This window comes from Ictalurus punctatus, chromosome 10 (assembly GCF_001660625.3).
Source record: "Ictalurus punctatus breed USDA103 chromosome 10, Coco_2.0, whole genome shotgun sequence".
Classification (NCBI taxonomy): domain Eukaryota; kingdom Metazoa; phylum Chordata; class Actinopteri; order Siluriformes; family Ictaluridae; genus Ictalurus; species Ictalurus punctatus.
The window spans coordinates 20,444,661-20,471,002 of NC_030425.2; the positions used below are offsets into that span (position 1 = coordinate 20,444,661).

General features: G+C 38.5%; 1 protein-coding gene across 4 annotated transcripts in view; it reads right to left on the reverse strand.

Annotated features, from left to right (window-relative positions):
• arnt2 (aryl-hydrocarbon receptor nuclear translocator 2) overlaps positions 1–26,342 on the reverse strand; it is a 131,847-nt gene that overhangs the window by 12,544 nt on the left and 92,961 nt on the right. For 2 of the 4 annotated variants that reach the window (XM_017478303.3, XM_017478301.3), the window contains 5 exons: positions 15,950–16,025; positions 12,229–12,352; positions 8,646–8,745; positions 7,946–8,087; positions 4,238–4,403 (listed from right to left, as the gene is read on the reverse strand). In XM_017478303.3, the coding sequence (XP_017333792.1) occupies positions 4,238–4,403; positions 7,946–8,087; positions 8,646–8,745; positions 12,229–12,352; positions 15,950–16,025 (608 nt within the window). Of the gene's footprint in view, positions 1–4,237; positions 4,407–7,945; positions 8,088–8,645; positions 8,746–12,228; positions 12,353–15,949; positions 16,026–26,342 lie in introns of all 4 variants that reach the window. The other 2 variants (XM_017478302.3, XM_017478300.3) reach the window with 1 other exon arrangement.

Here is a 26,342-nt window from a genome sequence, read left to right on the forward strand (position 1 = left end):
TCCACACACACACACGCACACACACACACGGAATGCATCTGCTAAACCTGCACTCGGCACGAGAATGGCGACCGTATGAGGAAAGCTGCTCTGAGTTAAGAGTCCTGATCTGGGATTAGTTCACTGTAGTTTACCCAACTGCATATTTTAGGATATGAAAAGAGAAAATATGATCCGAGCTTCTGTTTTACTCTAAGAAGTAGGATCCTGTTCATTAGTCTTACAGCATTACTCTAATAACGCCACTAATGTAATATAAGAAAATCATTAAGCCATTTAGTTTCTAATGACACAGGAGGGCGAAAATGTATCGTCTATAAATGGGGAAATAATTAACACATTAATCAGCTGAACTTGTACCACAGAATTCTGATCGGGCCGAAGGTATTAAAAGTTTCTTTTTCAGCAACTCTGACAATAATACTGGCTGCAATTCAAGTCACAGGTTTATATTAATGCACTCTTTCTAATATGTTATCGTTTCTATAGTAACTGCTAATACACACAGGCTGATTTGATGGATGCTCATACCGTGACGTGTTCTGTAAGGAGACATTCATTTAACATTTATAGAAGGAGTCTGCAGTGTCAGTATCAACAAGTTTTTTAATGCTATGGCAGGGTCTTCAGGACAGAGAACTATTCAAGTTTCTCAGCAACATGACAAGCCGTGCTTTTTAAAACAAATATTAGGGATGCACCGAAATGAAAATTCTTGGCCGAAGCCGAAGATAATGAAAAACTTGGCCGAAGGCCGAATACCGAACACGTTTTTTCCATTTATTTATTTCCATTTAAAAACTACAATTTCAAAATATTTATTTAACACTGAACTTTTTTTTTCATTCCAGCAGGCATAGGCTACCAACAAGGCACAATATAACTTTAAATAAGTAAATGAGTAAAATAAAAATATTTTGATGTGGTCATCTTTGAGCCCCTTGAATAGCCTATGTTAGGACTATAACTGACTGCTGAAAGAATGCAACACTGTAGCCTACAACAAAAAGTGCATTAAAAAGTGCATTGACACGAGTGCAAAAAATGGTTCTATTCGGTTCTATACGGCTGATTATATTGGGGATATATACCGCTCGCGTCCCTGTACACCTCACGGAGTATTATAGTAGATATAGCATAGTTAGATACGTTGTTAATGTTATGATCCTTGATGGATTTAGTTAGTTTAAACTATAGATAAGTTCATTTAGTCCCCGCTGGTTTTTCCGCTCCCAGTCCATAGTACTAGTTCATGTTTCTTGTTTTGTGTTTTGACCCTGTTTTCTGTGATCGTGACTCTGATTCCTGCTTTGCCCCGTTTATGCCTGCTTGCCGATCGCCCGACCCTTTGCCTGTCTTGACTTCGTTTTTTGGATTACGATTTGGATTTGTCTGCCTGCCCTTAAATAAATACGTCTTTACCTGCTTCCGTACTCTACTCCCTTACGTCTCGCGATGTGACAGAATACTCCAGAACAGAAACAAAACAAACGCACGTGTCCACAGTAAACAATGTCACAGTTGTCAACATCCGAAGAGCATGCGCTCGCTGACCACTCGTGCACGTAGCTCGTGCATGCGCGCGCACCTTCATCTCTCCGAGTGCGCTGCCGGAAGTGGAGGTTGTGACATTCGCGCGGCTCACTCTGGTTGCTAGGCTATTTGCTCACGTCATCAAACACATCATTGTTCGGTCAAATTTATTCGTCCTTTTCACTTATTCGGCCTTTTCAACAATTTCGGTTGCCGAACATTCGGTGCATCCCTAACAAATATTAACTCTGAGAGTAAAAAAAGAGAGGGAGATGAGGGAACAACTGTTTATAGCTGCTAATATTTAAGTGATGACCGGTACTAACAACATTAAATGAAGCTATAAGCTGATAGCAAGTATGACGTGTTCATTAATAAATTAAAAAATTGTAATCAAGGGCAAAATGCTGCAGTTTAAGAAGAATAAAAAACTATGACTATGCTGTTATAGGAAACTGAACTTAGGAGTGGTAGCAGCGAGACTTAATTTAATAAGAGTTAAGTGAAAAAATTACATTTATATCATTTTACACTTCATCCAATAATAGTCAATCAGCCATGACATGTTTGGTGTCCAACATTTTAAAAATATATATTTTGCAGTGGAGCTATTGTAGCTAACAAGTAATGGAAGTTTATTTCGCCCAAAATATCCTCCAAGCTGATTTGCGTTGAACCGCATTCAGTTCTACAGTATCGAGTTCTGATGGTAATGAGTCTTTATTGATCACATATACATTACAGCACTGTGAAATTCTTTTCTTCGCATACCCCAACATGTCAGGAAACTGGGGTCAGAGTGCAGGGTCAGCCATGATACAGCACCCCTGGAGCACAGAGGCAGAGTGGCAGCTTGGTAGCGCTGGGGCTTCAACCCCCGACCTTCCGATCAGTAACCCAGAGCCTTAACTGCCAAGCCACCACTGCCCCACTAATATCACACAGACCTGGCCTGCTACTCCCCGCTTCCCAAAGTTGAAGCCACAATTATACCAGAAAGCTGGGAGTTATGTTCTCCAAATGTAAATGTGCCACACACTTCTCCTGTCCAAGCTGCTCAATCTCACCTGTGTTCTGATTCAGTAGTAAGAATAGATTTTAAAAAAAAAGGCAAAAAGCAAAAAGAAATAGAAATAAAAATAAAATAAAAATAAAAGAATACAAATAAAATCAAGTTCAAATGAAAGGCCCCAGTGAATAAATGCACTTTAAGATACTTTTTAAAAGTGCTAATTGAATCAACTGCACGTAGAAAGTTCCACAGTTTAAGCCCATTGTGACTAAAGGCCGACTCTGTGCTTCTCAGCTGCGTTTTGGATACAACCAGCAGGTTGCTGTTGGCTGACCAAGTGATCTAGCAGGAGTATATTTAATAATCATATTACAAAGGTATGTAGGAGCACTACCATGAAGACATAAAAAAAAAAAAAAGATTTTAAAATCAACTCCGTGAGACACAGGTAACCAGTGAAGTGATTTAAGTGCATGGAGTGATATGATTCTTCAGTCGAGAACGTGTCAGCATTACACTATTAAAGTGCCAAGTCTTGTCTGCTAATCCTAGCCTACATTGCTGAGCACTTCTAGTTTCATTTATCACTCTTCTTCTTCTTCTTCTTCTTCTTCTTTTTTTTTTGACCTTTGCTTTGTATTTCCGGTAGTGTTCGTGAGACGATGCTTCGTGAAGTGTTGACATTTTTTTTAAAGACAACTATGCTATAAAATGATTCATTTCTCGAGGTTTCAAATGCCTACTAGAGGCCTCTTGTGGTGAAAATTGTTTTTAGAAGACAGCAACGCATGTCTCGGAAAACAAGCCTGGTCAAATCAAGGAATTCCTGAAAAGTATATTATGTTATTGTAATAGCCTAGACATGAACTATAAATAATAAGCTGTGTTGTATCATGCCTAGAATCTTAAAATCTACAAAAAAAATAGTGTGCTTCAACTGGACAATGGAAGTGTTGCTTTAAATGTCCTGTAAATGGGGCTTTCATATTGCTTGTACATAGAGAATAAAATCTACGATACAAGCCTCGAAAACTGGACCCATTCATACGTGGGCTTCAAGTCACCATCGGTTACGTCATTACAGGAAATCAACACCTGAAATTGCCCTATATTCCTAACACACTTGTTGAAGCTCTTTTACACAGCATAACACCAAAATGTTGAGTCCTTGTTTCTTTTCTTATAATCGGACACAACACTCTGTTAAGACTTTAGGACATGAGTCTGGTCTTGAGGTGTTTTCTGTATTGACTTGGACTTTTTTGCCATTTGTACTAGGACTTGTCTCAGTCTTGGGTATTGGTTTAACTAAATATGGTCTTCTCTGAAAATGTGGGAGGTTGGTTTGAGGAAGCGGCTGTTGCTGGGAACAAACGCGGAGGGTGGTTGACGGGAACACCACGCTCAGATTTACCCAATCGCAGCAAATTGCGAAAACCTCTTAAGTATAGACTTTCCCTGCTGTTTCAAGAAAGTATATGAAGATTTGATCATGTATTTTTAGGATAAGAGTTTGAGTGTGAGACTTAACTATGTTATACTTAACTACATTAGCCTTGTGCAAAACAAAAAAACGTAAAAACAAACATTGGACACCACATGTCTTGGCTGATTGACTCCGTTTAGGGAGGAGAAAATGTGCAAATGAGATTTTCACAGTTGTTTCTAATGGAGTAAGGTTGAAGGTCTTACCGAATGCAGTGCTGCGATTGGTCAGACTGGAGTAGGCATTGCCGCTGGGGGAGGACGTCGCTGGGCTGGACAGCGGGCTGTAAGAGGACGGGTCGGCCTGGTAGCTGTGGCTTGAGCCGATGGCGAACGGAGAAGACTGAGCTTTACTGGACTGAGCTGGGAGCTGCTGCTTTTAAAAATGAGCATAGAGACAGTCATTTAGTATGCACTTATCACAAACACTCACTTGAGCCCATTATATGTATCATTCATGGCTTGAATATCAGCAGGAATTAAACTAGATTCTGATTTGAAGTACATAAAGCACTTGGGTTTCCCATACGTTGTGGGAGTCCAGCAATCACTGGACGCATCTAGAAGTAATGGCGAGAAACTCTGAAGCAATGATCTTCTATGAGATACTGATTGTTATTTACATACTGCACCACAATTAGCCAGATGTTACATAATGCATGTTGCAAAACAAAAAACAACAATCCGGCTCAGCATTAAGTGATTGATAGGGCTGTAAACTGTGTAGATGGAATTCATTACCATGATTTCCCAGGTCATCCTTTTAAAATCCATTAGGCTACAGAATAAAATATAAAACTGTGTTCTTCTATGTACACAGATAAGTGAAAAGAGATCACACGCAAGCTTTTCCAAAGGGAAACAATCCAATCAGCCTTCACTCTGTGCCCACATGAGCGTCTGGATCCAATGAAACTGTCACGCAGAGCGATTAATGCAATGTTCTGCTACTCGAGACTGATTAGGCTGAAGATGGAAGTGCGGAGAGATAGACATGTGGAAGTGTGGCAGAAAATGGCAGGGGAGTAGGGACGTGTGGAGGGAAACATTGTGGATGGGAAAGGGCATGGAAGAGTCAATGAGCCTTATTTATCAAATGGATTTAAACAAATTTATTCGTTAATGCTCCATAGGAGCACTTGGGAAATGTGGTATTCATGAAAATTCACAAAAATCCAGTTAAATCAGAAAAATTTTCATATCCTATTAGAGCTTTCACTAATGTGAACCATGACTGATTGCCTTCAAATCCTATAATTTGCAGTAATTAGTGCAATTTTATATAGAGATTACGCTGTTTAAAGTTAAAATCGGTTATTTATTTCAAGTGCACACACAAATTTAATGAAACTTTTGTGAAACTCAGTCATTTCATGTTAATAACTTGAAAGAAACCAATCCAGAGATGGCTATCCGTAAAGTGCTGCAGGAATGAGTTCTAAACCCGGAAATGAGTTAGCATTTTAGCATTTCCGGTACCATCGTCCCGAAGTCAATAGGTTTTTGGTTATATGCCTGAAATAAGGTCTGTGATATATACACAAGCTCAAGATATTTTCATGCTTTATTCTACAACATAAAATACATCAGTAATACCCCACTTATGCTTTTTAAACCTTTTAACTTGTCTTGAAAAAGCCCATTGCTAACAAGTGGCTAAATGGGACTACAGAGGTTGTCAGGGACGTTAAACGTCATCACGTCGAACAGGAAAACTCATCTACTACAGCCTCATTGTGTTTATACTTGCGCTCTTGCAAACTATTCTAGCTTGTAGATTTATCAATTTATAGTATTTTTTAAATAAAGATTAAAAGAGATGTCAGAAGCTTAGTTGCAGTCACCGTGGTATAGTTAATTTAAATCATAACTTCAGTGTTTTACTTCTGGCGATTTGTATTTAGGCTAAGTGGTGCTCATTTGTGAAGATTATCTTAATGAACAAAATGTGTAAGAATTATAAAGTTTTGTTGGTTTATTTTCTGCAACAATCCAAAAGCCAATGGAAAAATACTACTGGCATTTTGTCGAGGGAACCAGGGTGATGCTAAGTTCCGGGTTGATCTATAAAAATCCGTCGTCCCTGCAGCACTCTACTCAAATGGGGCAAAAAAAAATAAAAAATGCTACTGTTCAAAACAAGGAAGAGTTGTGTGTCTATGGTAGGTGATGGTCTATGCGCTGCAATGGCTGAGCTTCATTACTGGAAGATTTAGCACACACTATGTTTAGGAGGTGATTGTTTTCAGTGCTCTGTGAGCTTTAGCTTTTATGCAGTTCTGTGGCCATCACTAAATCCAAATCAGCTGTGCCATGAATGTGTTTGGTAAATACAATTGGCAAAAGAAAAAATTAAAACCTTCCACTACAAATCTCTTTAATCTCTCAGTGCCTCAGGAGCATGAAAATAATCGCTTAATTATAAACATTACATGAACATCAAAGACTACACAGGTGATTGGCAGTTAGCAAAATACAAAAACATGAAGCACAAAGAAAATAAGCTTTAACAAAACATTTGTAAATCTGGCAGGGATGTTTTTTAGTTTGATTTGGTCTACAAATTCTTTCAAGCCCAATTCTTTCAAGTGTGGCAAGAAATGTCTAAGAAGTGTGGAAGGGAAGTTTGAAACATGTTAGGAAATCCACCTTTTTCCTGAACATGGAATTCTCGCCTGGCTCACACCGGAAGCCGACTTTACGTTTCTGGTCTCCGGTATTTACAGTCAAATTAGCGCATGTTCCTAACTGATAATGTGCCGTTAAAATTGTGAAAATGTTTTTTAAAAAATGCATATGGCTCCATAGTGCTGACACTTTACTGTGTCGCAATGACCGTCTTTTCACGGTGCTTCACACGTCAAAGTTTAAAGACTGGGTGGATGACGTGAAGCCATGGCCCGAGGTTAGCTATACTGATATAATTAACACTTAATTAACAGACTGAAGGTGTAGATGGCGAAGAACTCTGAAATTACAAAAGCACAGACGCATATAATTACCCGCGCAGCAATAAAACAAGCCAGGTTTTGTACAGGAAACACTGCAACTTTATTTTTTTTGAAAGCAGAGTTACAGCTCAGTCAGAAAGTTAGCAGTTTGGGTAACTAACTTTCGCTGCTTGGTAACAGGTGGGCGTTAATATCCTAGATGCAGCTCTGGATTGGGGTGAAGTTCGGAGGACTTTTTGTCCACAAATAAACCTACTTTGGGGGGTATTTTAACGTCAACGTTGCAAGCCACGCTCGTTTCTTCTCATCAGTATTTGCCATAGAATAGCAAGGCACACGGCGGCATTCTTCTCGTACATTGTCCTCGGGTTTGCTGGTGCTCAAAACAAGTATTCTCCAGGAATTTCTAAAGTTTATTGCTGTTGTTGTGGCAGCCAACGACAGCACAGCTTGACCCTGAGCTCATTTTTATTCTTACTAACACTCAAATAGTTTCTGTTTGAGTAATTCAGTCGCTCTCTTTTGCCAGTTTTAATAATGGTTCATATAGAGGCCGGAACAGAAGAAAACAGTAAAATGGAAGTTAGAATCTATCATCTCGGTGCTCGTTGGTTTCTCTGGAGAAAGGTGGATAGGAAGGAAGTGTGGCAGTTTGGCAGGGAAGTAGGGAAGTGCAGAAGGGAATGCTATAGCAGGAATGAAAGTTTGGAAGAAACGGTGGAAGGCAATGGCATGGAAGAGTGTGGAAGAGTAGATCGGTGATAGAATATGACAGCAGGGAAAAGCATGTAAGTGTACAAGTATTTCAGGGTGGCAAGTAATCTCAAGACGTGTGGATGTGTGGAAAGGAATGGTGTCGATGGAAACGAGTGGGAAGTGTGATAGGGAAGTACATTAGTGAACAAAAGTGTGGAAGGCAGGGAATGTTAAAGTAAAACAGGGTATTATGAAGTGTGTCCTTCACCTGGCCGGAGAATGGTGGCCTGCTGCCTGACCACTGCACCTGACTGGAGTTAATCTGACGGGAAATTTGAGCCAAATTCTGACCCGCTGAACCGGCAGATGATTGGATGTCATTTACTCCCGGAACGTGGATCACTGAGGAGCTGAAACACACACATTGCACACAGGGTGGGTCAGAACTGGTTTGTTTATATTTGAAAGGAATTGAACCAAGTGGGTTTAATCGATAATACTGCGAGTGAACGCAAACAGGAATAACTGCAGGAGCAAAGAGGGAGGAAAAAAGCCCTGAGCATAGCTCTACATTACAAATTGAGATAAAAGCTGCTTTCAAATTTTTCCAGAAAATCCTATATGCGGTAGTCAGTTTGGGTTTTTATGTACTCTGCATGAGTTTCATTCATCTACTGGGATTTCCACTGAGCATCTGTTTCTCTGTGACTTGAGAATAAATCCTGTCATTAGTTAGCGAGTAATTACAGCATATGCACAGTGGATGGTACGTGCTAAAATAATAAAATCCATAATCCCTTCATTTATGTCTAAGCCAGAACAAACAACTGTAGGGTGTGTGAGTTAAATGATAATACCCTCGCATTCCCCATCAAATAAAGCGCATGGAAATACAAACACTCTAGCTGAATATCTAGCTGAAAGCACACACACACACACACACACACACACACACACACAAGGCCCACCTGAAGTTCTTGCCCGAGTGTCCTGGCTGGAAAGGACTGCCCTGGGAATATAGCTGTTGTCCTCCTGCAGTGGATGACGGCACCATCATCTTCTTATCCGCTACACACACACACACACACACACCCCAAGTAAATGATCCTGCAGCCTAATACAATACACCACTGGCTTATTAGCTCTACAGAGGACAGATCATGGCTCATAAAACAGACTTTGCACCCTGGTCCATGCAGCACAATCAAAGACAATCTGCATTAGGAGCAGAGATATATCACACTGACAGGAAGTACAGAGATCAGATACACAACGGCTCATTTTACAGAGGAAATCATACAGCATTCCCCACCGGCTTCTCTTATAAATTCCCTTATGATTATCAGTAAGGGTAAGGGTTGAGTTATTGCTAAAGATTTATTAAATAAAAGTGAATTTACATCACTGTGTATGTGAATGGGATTTCTTTGAGCCTAATCTCGATTCATTCTAGCATATGACACTATCGCCATTAAGGAAGGCAGGAAGAATTCCAGTACAAGCTATGATAACCTCGTCAGGAAAATGTCACAGTTTCACAGTATCAACGTATTAATTACTCTTCAAAAGCAAATGAGCCGGTAGTGAAAATGAAAGGAAAGAAATCGTTGTACAAAAGCTGTTTTATATATATATATAAAAATTTTTTTAAATGAAACAAAAAGGTAAAATCTCCTGACTGTGTTCTTTATTACAAAGTTATTTTTACAAATGACTTTTTCCCTAGAATCTCTTACATTGTTAGCATTGGTCATTTTATCTTCATCAGTCCCTCCAGGATGTTGTGATCGCAGAAACGAATGCAAAATCAAGCGAACTCTGCAATATTCGGAGGAGCTCGCAATTTTCCTAAATTACCGCAGATTTGAGCCATCTTATGATGTCATCACAACACGCATTCAGCCAAAGCCCTTGAATCTTCGATTCCCAATGCATTGAACATGAGTAGCACTAAAAGGTCTCATTTACCAACAAACATCACTGCGAAAGAAAATTTTGCCAATTCAAGCGGTTTTCTGAAAACAAAAGAAAAAAAAAACCTCTGCAAGTTGCATCACAACGTCTGAAAAAAAACCACAGCAAAGTCATGCAGCTCTGGCCACAACAATTGCAAAATAACTCCGCAAAATCCTGTACGAACTGCTTTATAAGCTGAAAGAGAGAGTGGCAAAGGTAGTTTCATATAGGATAAAATGGTGAGCATGCTTGGTGGCAGCAGAGTTAGCAAGTAACATGTTTACGACCGCAGCGGAGTCCACAGCCGAAGGGTTTTCAGCACAGTCCTGAGAAATGGAAGTTACTGTAGTATGATTTAGGGAGAGACCAGAGGGAAGGAATTGCGAGCTTTTTGAGTAGTCGCAACCGGACAGAAATGGATGAGAACCACTGGAGTAAGGCTTAAACGGGACTTAAATTGGATGCCATTAAAATGGAATTATGGTAATCATGAGGTAAGAATTTGAAGATTGTATTCTAAGAAATGACTTTATTCTACAGCAAGGCACACAACTGCTGGCTAAACCCTATTCTCACATCTGCCTCTGAATGAAAGGTAAAGATAAATGCTACAAGCTAGAAAGCTTTATTTAACAAACTGTTTATTCAGGTTATGAAGTCATTACTAAAAAGTGTGGTTAGTCATTCATCTGCTATCTGGGAACCTGTTTAAACTATTAGAACTAGCAGTTTACTACTCTGGCCCTTTGTTTGATCAAGAGTTGCAAAGAGCTAAAAACCCAACATCGTCCTATCCAATGTGGCACGAGCCTAGTCTACTGTATGTTCTCTATGAACGGACATTTCACAATTAATGCTGGCAATCAAAGCAAAGCAGACAGCAAACAGTAAAAATATCAAGCTCTTCCTATAATACACATAACCTGATAAAACATCTTAAATATAGAAAACGTCATTAAAATAAGCATGAGGTGCTGTGAAGGTATTTGCGAGTGTGGAGCAGTGACGTGATTGTACATAGAAACTTCAGTTCAGCGAGGGCTGAGCACTGAGACACACGGTCTATGCTTGCTTGTGAGTTAAAATGCATTTCATGGCATCTCACGCCCATTTTAATGAGCCCGTTCACCCGTGATGCTTTCCGCGCTCAACTCGGCTGTCCTCGTGCTCTCTATTAAAGATGTTATTCAATTTCTACAACATAAAACTCTGCATGAAGAGTTTGCTGCTAGGAGCACATGGTAGCAACCGCCATACGAGGTAAGCAAAATGTTCCATGTTTGAGGCGTCTGACTGCTTAATACTAAGAATTTTGGTATGAGATTTTTTTGGTCTTAGGGGAGAAGAGAAAAACAAAACAAAACAAAACAAAAACATACAGTTGCATCCATAACCATGATCCTGAAAATCTTAGTTACTATGCAAAATAAGAATCTTGTCTATGATTGATGGAGAGGAAAGACACAGTGACTACGTTTACATGGACAGCAGTAATCTAATTATTGACCTTATTCTGAATAAGACAATATTGTGATTAAGGTGTTTACATGAGTCGCTTTTAGAATACTCCTTTCATGCTCCCGTTTTACATGTTATCGAACATAGATCGATTAACGGCACACGTCATTACGTCCCCACGCCACCCCTCCAGAATTTCACGTATCGACATACAGTTGGTCTTCGTTATGGTACCGTATACAGTTTTTTGTGTTTCATTTTTAATTTTACGAAAGCTTCAAGTGAGGATAATTATTTGTCATGCTGTACGTGCAAACAGACGACTTCTTGAAGCCGTGGGCTGCGTCCAAAACCGCGTACTTACCTAGTATAAAGTAGCCACAATACATATATTTTCCTTCTATATAGTAGGTAAGTACGTGGTTTCGGACACAGCCGTGCTCTCGTTTGCTGTCAAACGGTTGAGCGCTGCCGTGTGTGTATGTGTCCTGTCGCAAAATGAGGTGAAAACTCCCACATGATGTTAATAGTGTGATTAAGGTATGTACATGTCTGTAACGCATGTCGATAATGCGACTAAAACAGGAATACTCCACATGTCTTAATTGAGTTTATGTTTACTTCGAGTATGATTTTAGTCAGATGAAGGTCATCAATAATCGCTGTTTACATGCTAGATTCTTAATCAGAGTATTGTCTTAATCGGGTTAATATCGGATTAACGGTGTCCATGTAAACGTACTGAGTGATAGAGGCTCCTCAGTAGGTCCTCCAAAAGTTACATGTCTTCCTCATATTGCACAAAATATATGGCCAAGTTGCTTTCTTCTTGTGAACTGCTCACATCTTACACTCTCTGATGGTACTTGAAGGTTCAATAAACCTGCATGGATTGCTGTTGGATTTTCAGTAAAACTCACGAGTTTACAGGGCAGAACACTGGGGAAGAACACCTTGCAGCACAGTGGAGAAAAAATACATATAGAGAATGAAACCCTATGAAACCACTAAAGATAAACCTCCCAAACGTCCGTCTTGTCTGAGACTGTAAATACAAAGTTATGCCCCTTTTGTAAACTTTGCTTTACCAGAATTATAAAATGTGTGTTTAGAAAACGGCAGATTTTTGGTACGTACAGCCAGAGATGCCTGTGTACATGTCACTGAAACGTGGATCTCTCTCCTGAGAGAACAGCGTCTCCGTTTTGTCAATGCTCTTTCCTGCTTCGTGTACGCTGCCTGGCACGCTGCCCACTGGCACCTACAGGCACAGAAAAGACAAATATAAACCTCATACACAGCCATACAAAAGCCCACCACACCACATTACCCGTGTGTTAGGAGTTCGGTGTTAACATGTGAATATAATATACCACACAATGTTGAATTCTTATTGGTCAGAAATGCCAGGCAAATCATTTATACTCATGCATTCATTGTAATAATGTAAGCTATAATGTAATACAATATGTAATAATTTATCCATTTCTATAGTAACAATTAACACAAAGACATGTATGGTGGACGCTCCACATAAACAGATTTTTAAAAGTGCATGCAACTGATATGGTGAAATTTTCAGTGTGGAGATGCTCGTTTAGCATTTTTGGAAGGAGTCACCAGTGTCAGCACTTTGTAAAAGTCAGAAGTAAAGCCGTAACTATCATGATTTCCCCTCATGCTAGCACTGTAGCAAACAGTGCGCTCTGAAACCCGAGCTCGAAGCGCGAGCGTGCGCTTCCGGGTTTTCAGTGACACTGACTTTCTTTTGACACGTGTGTTTTGTTATGGTTTGTCCGGTCTCCGCCCCTGTATTATCATTGGTTGCTTCCCGTATGTATCATTATTAGTCTCATGAATTAGTCCCTTGAATATGTTTAAGATTTAAACCCCTCGTGTCTCACTGTTTGGTGCGACGTATTGTGCGAGTTTTCCGTGTACCAAGCCTTGTTCATAGCTTCATGTCTCATAATTTTGATCCTATTCTTGTCCTCGTTTCTCGATTCCTAACCTCCTTTACGTGCATTACGTGACAGACGTCAACCTCAGTCAGGTACCTGGCTTGGGTGGTCGTCTCATTGCTCTCAGACATGAACATGGCTTAAATGTCTGTCTCATCAACCTCTGAAAAACTCTGCTGCATCCATAGTGCGGCGATGTATTCTGTTACGTAATGCATATACTGTAATGAAGGGTTGGACGGATGCAAGTGCAGATTAGAGGTTTATTAAAGAGAGGCAGGCAGATAGATCCAAAACATGAGACAATGGCTTGGTCAAAAACAGGCAACAGGTCAGGTGATCAGCAAATGGGCATAAACAAGGCTAAACATTGTTAACTTTTTTAGAATCGAGAAACGAGGACGAGAATAGGATCAAATCTATTCGTAGGAACATTTTTTTTGGCTTGTTCAACAAAGTGACAATAAACATAACTATAAATGGACAAAAATATACAACTACTACAATGCTGCATTTTTTTAGCATTGCAAATTGCTGTGCTATAAAAGGAACAAAACACTTCAACTTCAGGGATGGCTCTTATCACACCACCCCAGCATTAATTATTTTCCAATAACAGTATGTGCAGTGGTGGTCCCCGCCCCCCATTGACAATTATATTTGGATAGATTTCACATAGTCTCAAACCAGGATTTCCCAAAAAAGCTATTTTTGCATTACATTTTGATAACTGAAGAAAAGAATAAAATCACAAGACTTTTGAATCCTAATCTCAGCCCCAGACTGTATGTAAACTTTTGTAGACTTAAAAGCTTCAGAATCTTAAATGTTGCAATCTGATTGGCTATCTATATTCCTGCATACTGGTGTCCTGCTGGAAAACAGGCTTTTCAAATTGTAACACAATGAGCTTTTCATAGAAAGATATAGTCACTGTATTGAAAAACATGGCATTATTTATGTAAAAAAAAAAAAAAAAATCTCGTTTTTTTAACCTATTACTGAGTTTTGTTTGAAACTAATTGTGATTGTGGTCTTCTGGGTGTCAGTCAAACCGTTAAAGTAGGCCATTATTAGCCAAGTTTAACGATGCCGATGTGTAAGTTTTTGTGTCTACGCTGTCTTGAATCTGTCTTTAAGCTGAGTAAACTTTAATTCAAGCAAAATGTATTCCACAAGCTATCTTTTAAATATTACAAAATGCATTGCATGTTTACTTTTAAATATTACAAAGTGCTTGGTAATAGCACCCATGCGGTTAGACTTTAAAAAGCTGTGTATAAGTCCTGTGAAAGAGGCATATCTTGATTTTTGTTTTTTAAAGCAGGCATGGAAACCCTATCAAACAGAGGGAGAAATGAGGCAGAAAGATATGGCATATTTGAGTTTTCTCTCAAATGTGTTTGTGGTGCTGCTTCCATGACCGCAAGCAAACTAACATACAGCGGACCTGGAAATCAAACTGCCTCTCCATGCAAAACATGACATTTCAGCCAATCATAGAAAAGGGAATGCCTCAGAACAAACGAGGCAGTGGATCGGATTAGTTTTGGAGACTCACGCGTACAATACATCAGAGTACGAACTAAGCTGAACGTATTTTGAAGTGTCTTTTCCTTTTGAAGTATTTCACCAGCCTCACTGTTGGAAAGTATGTGTGTGTGTCCATGCAAAATCATTGGGAAAATAATCATTCGGATTAGCCGAGGCGTTTTAAGTCATTTTGAATGTCTACTGTAGTACTGCACAAACTCTCAACCAATAAGAGCTCATTTTGTTTTAAACCTGCATCCTTATCAACATGGCTTACATTATTTTGAATACAACACAATCATATCTAGGATTTGCGCAGATAAAATTCACAGAGCAATCACTTTACACGTACGTTGCTGCTTCTCAAGGAATTACAAAGCTGTGTGGATTTACAGCTTTTAGCAAGTATGGTTTTGATCATCCAAAGTAGCATCAGGAGCTGAAAATTGGTATCAGCACACTGCAGGCAATAACACACACAATCCTACTGATAGTGTTACCCGGTTACGGTGCACTAACACAGCTCTGGGAGAGCACTGAAACAATTTCAAATATGTATAAACACTTACGAGCATGCATCAAACAGATGCCGGAGGACCGGCTTGATGAAAACGGATTACCACCACATGACTTCACTACACGGCTATGCCCCAATTTCAGTGCTATATCCTAGCGGCGTGTTTCAAATTAGACCTGATCTCTCATAGCGTGTGTGTCATGCAACTTAAGTGGCACACTCTGAATGCATAGAGAACGGTGAATCTTGCGTGTGGGTGGCTTCCACTGGGAGGTTTGGCTCCTAGAAATGGAAATAATTCTTTAGCATGTAAGGTGCTTAATGATATTATGATCTTAAATATAATTAATATATATTATTTTTCATAACTGGATTAGTTTTTCTTGACTAGCCAACAATTGTGATAGGTGATTCCTGTTGCATAGCAATAGTTGCCAGTATTTCAAAAACGTCCAGGCAGGCAGAGGGAAAAAAGAAAAAATAATAAATCACAGCACTTGTCAAAATAACAGCATGCTTGCAGAGACTGAGGTTTCCAAATTCACAGCACAAAGGTCACCTAGGTAAAGTTGATGTGAAGAAACTACTACCACGTCTTTCAAATCCTATCCATCCATCCATCCGTTTTCTATATCGCTTATTCTACATGGGGGAGACTGGAGCCTATCTCAGGGGACTCGGGGCACAGGGCAAGGGGACACCCTGGAAAGAGTGCCAACCCTTCTCAGGGCACTGTTTCAGGTGGCTCCCATACTGTTTAAGCAATAAAATGTGTATGTATATTATAAAAAAAATGTGTATGTAGTTATAAGTGTAAAAAGTTGTGATTGTGTATTCGAGTAGGCACCTGTGAGAGATCATATGCTGTCAGGCCATCTCTCTGATGAACCTCCAGGTCTGCCTGCTGCTGTTGCTGTAGTTGCCTGTAGTAAACACACACACACTCAGTTTAATTAATCTTTTTCTTTAGTAGCTACCTACGCATAACAGTAAAAAGCAAAAAATTTATATTATATATATATATATATATATATATATATATATATATATATGCCGTATTGCATGTAATTGTATTGTCACTGTGCTCTGAATACATGCTGACAAATTTTACTTTGGATGATAAAATCTCTTCTCATAGCTAAAGATAAGACTTATAACATGCGACGTTTACGCCACTTGTTAGCAAAATGTCAAATCGGGTTACATAATTTTTTTCCTATTCTTGGCATCAAAATGATCTTTAGATTCTTTTTGCCTTAATAGCAAAATGAATACAGTTTAATTAAATGATCTTTAAACCACAGTGATTTATTATTATTTTTTAAACAATTGCCTTGACTATACAAAAATACATTCTACACTTTTGAAATTAAAGCTTTTCTCCAAAAAGCAGTATGAAACTGTATTATATAACCATCATTATTATCATCATCACCTTTATCATTTACATTTCTGTCAAATTACAGTACTAGAGCTCTGTTCCCCTGTGCCCTCCCCTACAATTTAACCACTACAATTTTAACCTTCATGCCCACATCAGACATTTATATTTCAAAACCACACTGTTAAAAATCGAAACGTCAATGTAGTGAAAAGAAAAGAATGTTGTAGTCAGCTTCTAAAATATAGAATCCATGAAAATGTACTCCAGCTCTCATTGGATTACTTGACATAAGCAACCATAAGTACTGTGAACTTTCCTTGCACTGCAACACTGCTTCTGCTGCACCAAAACAATGTAAAAGACACCCAAACATACACTTTACTACTAGACAAAACATATAATAAATAATGAATACCTCAAGATACTTTCTGCTGTCATAGGACACACATGACATGGTTTCATATCTCTTGTAGCACAGCTTTGCTAATGCCAAAAAATTATATATTAAGGTTAGAGATGCACCGATGTATCAGCCAATAATCGGTATCAGCCCGATAATTTAAAAACATGCGATGATCAGGGCTGATTAAATCCTGTCAATCAAAAGAGGGCGTGAAAACACACCGATTCCGTGCTGTGTGTAAAGACGATGTCTTTTGTGTGGAATGATGACAAAACTGCAGTTTGCAATCTCTGTAATCTCTGCACTGCTAACATTTTACTCCGGACACTGCAGCAGTGAAGCGGGATTTTCGGCGTCGAGTCTAATTTTTTTTTTTTGGTCACGCTGCCTGTGCTACAATTAAAGCGCCAGTACACCGATGAAAGATTTAAATGAAGATGAGGTGACAAAAAAGTATATATTGCACAGAAATATATATTTGTAGAGTAGTATATTTCATATACAGTTAATGTTAATATATAAAAAAGTTTCTATTATATATTACCAGTTTGATGTTCAGCGATGAAGAAATGCTTTTGCTAGTGGTGAGTGAATATGAAGCCTAACAGGAGGTTTTTAGAATTCAGTCAATGTTAATATGAAGTAATAACATTCAATAAGTTAAGAAATCTTACTTTAATCTTCAGAATTTATGTAATGTGTTTTGTGTTTATGAGACCAGTTACTGAGAAACAACTTGTTGAAATGGAGAGAATAAAGTTTTTATTTGCATTTCTTTCACAATTGTGGAATTAATTATTATTAATTATTATTAAAACTATCGGTTATCGGTATCGGCTGACAAATTTTGTATCGGTGCATCTCTAATTAAAGTTATATATTAAAGATTGTCAAATTCTATCCACTTATACGTTCATGAAAAAAGTTAGGTCTTATTATCACTTACATTATAGAAGCTATAACCCTGCATTCACACTAGCAAGTGACAAAGCGACACGGGACTGTTTTTTGATAGGTTTTTTGTATGTAGATGTGCGGCATGAAGCCGTGGTTTCAGTGATTTCATTATTTCACTATGCGTTAAGCGACAAGTCCAAATGACTGACTCGAATGATTCCCCGGACCGATCATATAGTGTGTGATTTGTCAGTTTTACATTTCCCCCCTTACAACTCACAACAAAAGTTCCTTCCTGCAATTAGTCCCTACCGTTTGCCTTGCAAAATAAGGAAGAAAACTTATAACCATAGTTTCATCTTGTCCTGTCATATACAACCTCTTATTAAATGTACATAGAGACATTACAGAGAAAAAATTTGGAATGAAGAGGCAGAGATTGGTGGTTCCTCTACAGAGTGTATGTAGCTTCTACGGTTAGCAAAAGTAACATGTCAATCAAATAACATGTAAGCCAACTTTCACATTGATTAGTGTATTATTTAATTTGTGTTTAACTAGTTAGAAGAAGATATATAAATATATAGGTATATACCGCATGGTGATGCATCTGCTGAATGCACTTAGCTAGTACTCTTAGCATATGCCGATAACCTGCTAACAAAGCCTAGCACCTAATGTACATCAAACAGTCCATTTTCAAAAAATTTTCCCCAATTTATTAAAATATTAGTATATATTCTGGAAAAGTTTTAAACAAAAGAAAATTGTATAATGTAGTAAATAATGTGCTATACATTTTGGCTATTACCTTTTCTCATCAAAACCTAAAATCCTGACAGTGCGTACCCTCAAGAGACCTACCAGTAGTAGTCAATACATGCTCACAAGAAACAAACTGTTCTGTTCAAGTTAAAAAGGAAACAAAATGCAGCTAGTCATGTTATCAAGAATCCACAAAGCCCTCAGGGTCAGAAGGTCTAAAGGAAGAGTCTTACCCGTAACCGTTACGAAGTTCTGACAACGGAAACTCTTTTAGAACAAAAATTCTAAATATCTTCACAGAAAACTTTACCGCCATTTTTTTGGCCTTGATCCAAAGTACTGTCTGAGCTGTTCTGTTATATACAGGATTCAACAGTACTGTGGTATAAACATACATCTCCCAAGCTAGTGACTGGAAATTTGCTTTTACTGAACCTCAAGCAAGAGCCATAAACTCAGAACTGCTCAGATTAACGTGTTCTGCTTCACGTGTAAGCCCTTTATATGATAAAGGTAAATGCAAATGTTTTGGACATTATCGTGTCTCTGGGGTGCACAAAACTGGAAAAACGTTCCTTCTATAAATACTGACAGTAGATCTGTTCTGAACTTGGACTTCTCAGAATCTTTCAGCTGAAAATCAATAATGATGATGCTCTGATGCTAAAATCAGGTCCTGTGTGAATTTGACCATCAAATGCAGTTAACAGCTACTCCAAATTACCCATCGCAGAACCACTGAGCTGACACTTTTTTCCACTGACAAAATGCACGTGCTGGTTTTGGAGCTATTCCACCTTTTTCTCAGAGAAAGACCTGGTTCATGGCCGGCAAAGCCGTTTCAGTTCCAGCAGCATTTTGTACGAACTAAGAACTGGTGAAATCTGGGTCTTGAGGTCACCATGACTTCATTTCAATTTTTTTGTATAGCCCTTTGAACAAAACCCATTTTCACAAAGCACATAAACAAAAATTCAGATGTAGACTTAGATCCCTCATGAGCAAGCCAGAGGTGACAGTGGTAAGTAAAAACTCCCAGAGAAAAAAGGAGGAAGAGATCTTGAGTAAAACCAGACTCAAAAAAATCACTACTCTTCTATAGCTGTATAATATCAAGTCAAACACTACGAAGAGTGTTGAAAGGATGTCTACTATGAAACTGTTGTGAATAAGAGTCCTGGGACGAACACAGGAAAGTCTTTATAATTACAGCAGCCATTGTCAGGTACAAGGCTACAGTACTGAGGTGAGATTATCCACTGAGGTAAGGGTGAGACTTTCGGGAAGTGTACATTTTTGGGTATTCATCTGGATCATCCCCGGCAGAAAGTGCAGAGAGCTCCCAGCAGAAGTAGAGACATAAACCTGTCCTTCGGTCATCATGAACATTGAAACTCTTGCGTGAGTATCCTGAAATAATTTACCCGACCATGCCTTTATTACAGCGTGGGTAGAACTAGTTCTGCACTGATCAATAAGTGGCCTGAGGAAGAAAAAAAACATCGGATTGGCACTCTCAATGAACTGAATAGGAGCTATATTTCAAATGTTAACAAACTTTATCTTTGAGCACCAATGCATTCCACTGGTGGAAATGTGAGTATATCTATAAAATGTTCAGCAGTGTGTTGATGCAGAAAGGGACAACAGAGTGTTGGACCTCTGCAGCACTCCAAACTCTGAAGAGGCATCAAAACTCTGGACTTTCATCATACTGTGGAGAAAAATCCTATAACAGCCCACATGGGGGGGGGTAAATGGGTACATCTCTCTGTAATACTGATTGATTCCACAAGCATCGCCTTGTTTTTTATCCGTCAATACCTCACGGGCATGACCACTGTAGCACAACTCTGTTCAGACGATCCACAGGCACTGACTGAACACCAGAACCTCCACAGCATCTACCAACAAAACACCTTTCCACATAAGAACAAAGATGGTCTGGCAATATATTTTCAATTTGGAGATAAGTCATATGCTACACTGTTCAGACATTAACTGTTTCAGTGTCACCACCAGAAACAATATACATTCAGCAAAAGTATCTTGCTACTTCTCAAACTAACCTATCCATTATCGGGTTGAATGAAGTGTAACTATGCCGTAAGTTCTCATTAACCAAATTTCAATCTACTTTCTACACATAATAATAGAAATAATATTTAAATGTGTATTCAAATTTTGCAGCTGGCAGTGTTCCAATCAAACTGAATTTCTAAAATGAAAACTCACATAAAAAATAAGTTTGAAACCTTTCAATCCAGTCGTTATTATATAATTTATATTTTATGTCTTGTACTAAACTTCCTTGGCCATTTGATTATCCCTTTCCAATAAATTGTTCTGGATTAATATTTCCAGATAATACAGTTGCCAGACACATGGACGCAACATACCAGCTGTATCCCAGATCTGATTTCTGGCCGTTTTCTCTTGCGCTTCTTCCTCTGGTTAATGATTTTCATGACATTGGGGCAGGAACCAGAAGACAGCTTTCCTTATGAAAACCCAGCATGGGGCTCGGTTTTATCTGTAACCTCAGCTGTCTAATAACGATAAATCATCTGCAGCTGGCAGGACAGTGCTGGGTTCCAGTCCAGTTAACAGTAGCAGTGATAGGACGTGGCCCAAAGGGAGTCAAGTGCGCCAGAGGTGAATCTGGTCCAGTGTTAATCTCCATGTAGGATATGGATTGTGCTTTGGTTTGCAGGGTTGTAGAATAAAAATTGTGCAACAAATTTTTGCAATCAAATAGTGTGTGTATGAAATGCACCAATGGTCCAACTGTGATTTTGTTTTCATTCTAGCTCTTGTGATGATAAGGGAGGGAAGCCAGCTCAGTGGTGGCTTAGTGATTATGTCATTGTACTACTGATTGAAAGCTCATGAGTTCAAATCTTCAAACATCCCCAAGGCAGCATTCAGCTGCCACTGTTGGGCCTTTGAGCAATGTCAACTGTAAGTTGCTTTTTTTTTTTTTTTTTTTTTTTTTAAACTATTTTTATAAAAGCATCAGCCAAATGAGGTAAATAAAAATGAAAATATTTATCTTCCTAGATTATCACGTGGTGTGGTATATGTATAATCCGATTTTATATCAGAGTGCTGTTGAATTCTTGAATCTGATTTGGAAGAAGGTATTAATAAATTTTCTGTAACAGCTGTAGAGCTGTTATAATTCAAATCACAGTTTTACACTCATTCGCTCATTCTAATGTGTTACCATTTCTATAATAACAGCTTATTCCCAGAGATGTGTATGGTGGGCAAGCCATGTAATCTAAGGACAATAATAAACAGATTTAAAAAATTGTTATTATTTAACTAAAAAAAAAGATTCGAATCATTGATATAGTCAAATATTCTGTAAAGAGATGTTTATTTCACATTTATTGGAGGAGTCTCCAGTGTAAGCACTTTGTAACGGTCAGTACATCCTAAAGAGTTTTGTTCCTCTTACACCACAGTAATTTGCCAACACTGTGAATTACAGTAAATTTAATGTTGTGGAAGCATCCATGAAAACAAGGTTGCTTTTGTCATTGCTTATGTTACAGCATCTTAAACTGTCATTACCACAGCCTCTCTTTTCTCACTCTCTTGAAGTTAAAAAAAGAAAAAGAAAAAAAAAAACAGCTTGTAGTGTTACTTAGAAACTGGAAAACATAATGATTTTCCCATGTTAGAAAGTTGGAAAGCATTGGAAAGTCTTAACCCCTGCTCTATTCCCAATCCAAGTTCAATGTTTGTGCAGAGAATGCCAGCTATCCTGTGATCTTTCCTATCTAGATGTTTCATAACAAAATTGATAACCAACAAGCTCAATGAAAGGCATTAATATTGATGGAAATTATCAGCATGGTACCTAGTACAGGGTATCTTAAAAAAAAAAAAATGGAAAAGTTCTTTTTTTTTTCTTCCATAATTTAGTTCAAACAGTGTATATTCTAGATTCATTACATATAAAGTAAAATATTTCAAGCCTTATTTTTTTTTGTCTCTCATAGATTCTCTATGGGGTTCAGGTCAGACGAATTGTCTGGCCAATCGAGCATAGTAATACCACGGTCAGCAAACCAGTTACTAGTAGTTTTGGCACTGTGGGCAGGTGCCGAGTCCTGCTGGAAAAGGAAATCAACATCTCCATAAAGCTCGTCAGCAGATGGAAGCATGAAGTTCTCTAAAATCTCCTGGTAGATGCTGCATTGACTCTCGACTTGAGAAAACACAGTGGACCGACACCAGCAGATGACATGGCACCCAAATCATCATTGACTGTGGAGACTTCACACTGGATTTCAAGCAACTTGGATTCTGTTCCTCTCCACTCTTCCTCTGGGACCTTGATTTCCAAATGAAATGCAAAATTTACTTTCATCTTCCCCATGATTGTGGTTGTGTGTACTGAACCAGACTGAGATTAAAGCCTCAGGAAACCTTTGCAGGTGTTTTGCGTTAATTAGCCGATTAGAAATCTTCTCAGGCCGACATCTGTGCATTATAAATTATTTATTCTAATATTTTGAAATACTGGATTTTTGATTTCCATGAGCTGTAAGCCGTAATCATCAAGATTAAAATAAAAAAGACATGAAATATTTCACTTTATGTGTAATGAATCTAGAATATATGAAAGTTCCACTTTTTGAACTCAATTATTGAAAAAAATGAACTTTTCCATGATATCAAAATTTTTTGAGATACACCTGTATGTTTTATACCTTTAGTATGTATCAGGGTTAAATTCTGAATCATAAACCATGCTCAACTACTTTTTTTTTTTTTTTATCTCTGCAAAACACAACCAAATAGCATGGAAAGATGTGTCTGTTGATCATCGGCCATGTTTGTTTTGATCTGAAGTCAGGTTTGTTCTGGAGAAACTACTCAGCACTGAGACTGAAACTTGATCTGGAAGTGTGTTTATGAAGTGTGTTTATGGCCTTTGATGGTTGGGGTCAACCAGAGGAAAGAAATCCTGCAATCTGTCATTAAAACCCTGTGTTATAATAGCCTTCCATACAAGAATAGAACCAATATGAGATCCTGATCATCTCAAACAGATACTTGATGTTACTTGACAGACTCGGCCCTGCACAAGAACCCCTCATCATGGTAACTACGCAGCAGGGAAGGCACGCACAGGAACGGGCTAAAATAGAAAATTCTGTATAGAATCCGAATACAAAGATGTTGGTATCTATGTGACTCATTCATAAAGACAAACAGATGGTGGTTTATTTGTGGAAAGATAATACAGAAAACACTGGAAAGAATAAATGCATTATGGAGAATACTTCTGATTTTCCAAGTCATTTCTATAAATCTTTTAAATTAAATCTACTCATTGTCTGTATTAAAAAAAAAAAAAAACTCTGGATGATTAAATGTACAAATGTAACTGCATTACAGCCTTTTCATCTTGAACCAAACACTGCATTTGTGCAACAACGGTCTTTCCGTCTCCTCGTGAACATTGATAGGTCAACCTGTGAAAGTCTACATGGCCCAAAAAATTCAATGTTCTTTCAAAACTTGGACAGATTTTGATACATACTGTTGACTCTAAAGAGAAAAACAATGATTTCTTGAAGTATAGCTGTAGAGGGTTCTGCTCATATGAACTATTCCCAATTCAAACAGTTTAAAATGTACAGAAACTCACACTGAACGCCCAAACGCCTGATGACAAACTCAAATATTTAAAATGACGGAAAAAGCGGTGCACTTCCAAAACCACGTAATGTCAAGTGCTCGTTTTAAATTTCCTCCTGAAGACAGACATGGACTGAAGATGAACCCCTGAGGACAGACGATGTATGCCAGGAGGGGGAAAAAAGCAGAGGACGCTGGGTCACCTGGAACGGACAGTGGACCGCCGTGGATAGCACCCAATAGGCTGAACCACACTTGAACCTCAGGGGGAGAAAGAAATTATGATTCAGAGAGAGCAAAAACACATGCATATCCAAGTTTCCAGAGGAAGCCCAAGCTCTAAGCTGAATCCCTTCTCCCAAAAAAAAAAAAAAAAAAAAAAAAAAAAAAAGGAAAAAACCCTTGCTGTGATCTCACGGTATGAAAAATGACTCGGATAAGGCGCGGGTGCTTTCATCTCAGCGTGAAAATAGAAGCTCATAAAATGCCGTGTGTGCGTGGGTGTCTGGACGGACAGCGACTCTGGAGATGAGAGATGGGGAAAGATGATAGGCACGACTGCCAGACCCAAATATCATATGGTGCTACGTTCCACCGCATGATGGGAAGTATTGAATTGTCATGGTAACAGATGGGGGCAGAAGCAACATGCGACAGTTTCTTTGTTTGACGAGACACATATCCCCAACCTCTCTTGTTTCCAAGTCTTCAAAATGTATCCCTCACTGTGACAGACTTTGTTTGCTCTGAGGTGCCGGGCTGTTGCTCTTCCCTCTGTAATCTATGGATCAATAGACTGTACTCAGATTGTGAGTACTGCATCTGCATCCACAGATCGGTTTCTGTCCACACTTAAAACTAAAAGTTCCTTGGAATGATGGCACACAAGAAACATTTCTGGGTGTCAAAAGAACCTTGTGATTGATCAATCTATTCAACAGTTGGTGTCACAGAGAACAAAAAAAAAAGCTTTCCCTCAATAAATGTTACCATTACACAGAAGGAAATTTGATTACTGTCTGCAATGTGGAAATAACAAAACAGGTCTGTGAAGTTGTTGGAAATTGCAACACACCACAATGCATTAAAACCTTATAATATTTATTACTGAGTTCTTAATTAGTTATTAGCCTGTTTGACTGGAATAGGTTTAATTCAAACCATAGTAGACCTCCACTAGTGACCTCGCTGCTTATTAAAAATAATCCTTAATTATTAATGCATGGGAACGTGATAATTAAGTGCAGCCACATCTTAAAAAAGCAAGATCATGCTCAAAATTAGTGGTTAGTATGTTTGCCTCGCACCTCCAGGGTTGGGAGTTTGATTCCCACCTGTGTGCACAGAGCTTGAATGTTCTCCCCATGCTTTGGGGTTTCCTCTGGATACTCTAGCTTCCTCTCCCAGTGCAAAGACATTCTCTGCTGGCTGATCGGCATGGCATTTCCAAATTGTCTGTAGTGAGTGAATGGGTGTGTGAATATGAGTGCGATTGTGCCCTGCGATTTATTTGCACCCCATTAAGGGTGTTCCCCACCTCTTGCCCCGAGTCCTCTGGGATAGGCTCCAAGCTTGCTGCGACTTTCTGTAGGATACGCGGTAAAGAAAATGGATGGATGGGATGCCCAAAACAGGAGAGCGTGTATTTTACGGTGAACCACCATGAAGTGTAGTGCCTCTCATCAATTTTAGTTAAGATATAGACACTAGAAAGGTTTACATGTATACTTTCTATTTAATTAATTTGCATCTTTTCCTAGAATAGAACATTAATTTTTCATAAGTTAATTCAATTAAAGTTTCACACTCAAATTTTATTGGTCACATACACAACCAAACACAGTACAGTGAAATGATTGTTTTCCCAACTGTCCGTGACAAAAAAAAAAAAGAATTTACGGAAACTACTGGAGAGCAACATGCTTCAACACATTCTTCATAACAATACATAAAACTTGCTATTGCTATAACGTTAATGTAAATATAATATACAAAACAACCATGGACTCAGTTCTATAATTTCTAATAACTAGATAAAATAGATGTTAATATTTAATAATATGAAACCATACTGAAAACTTATTTAAAACTTACAGTTTTATCAGCCTCAAAATGAAAGACATCTTTACCGAA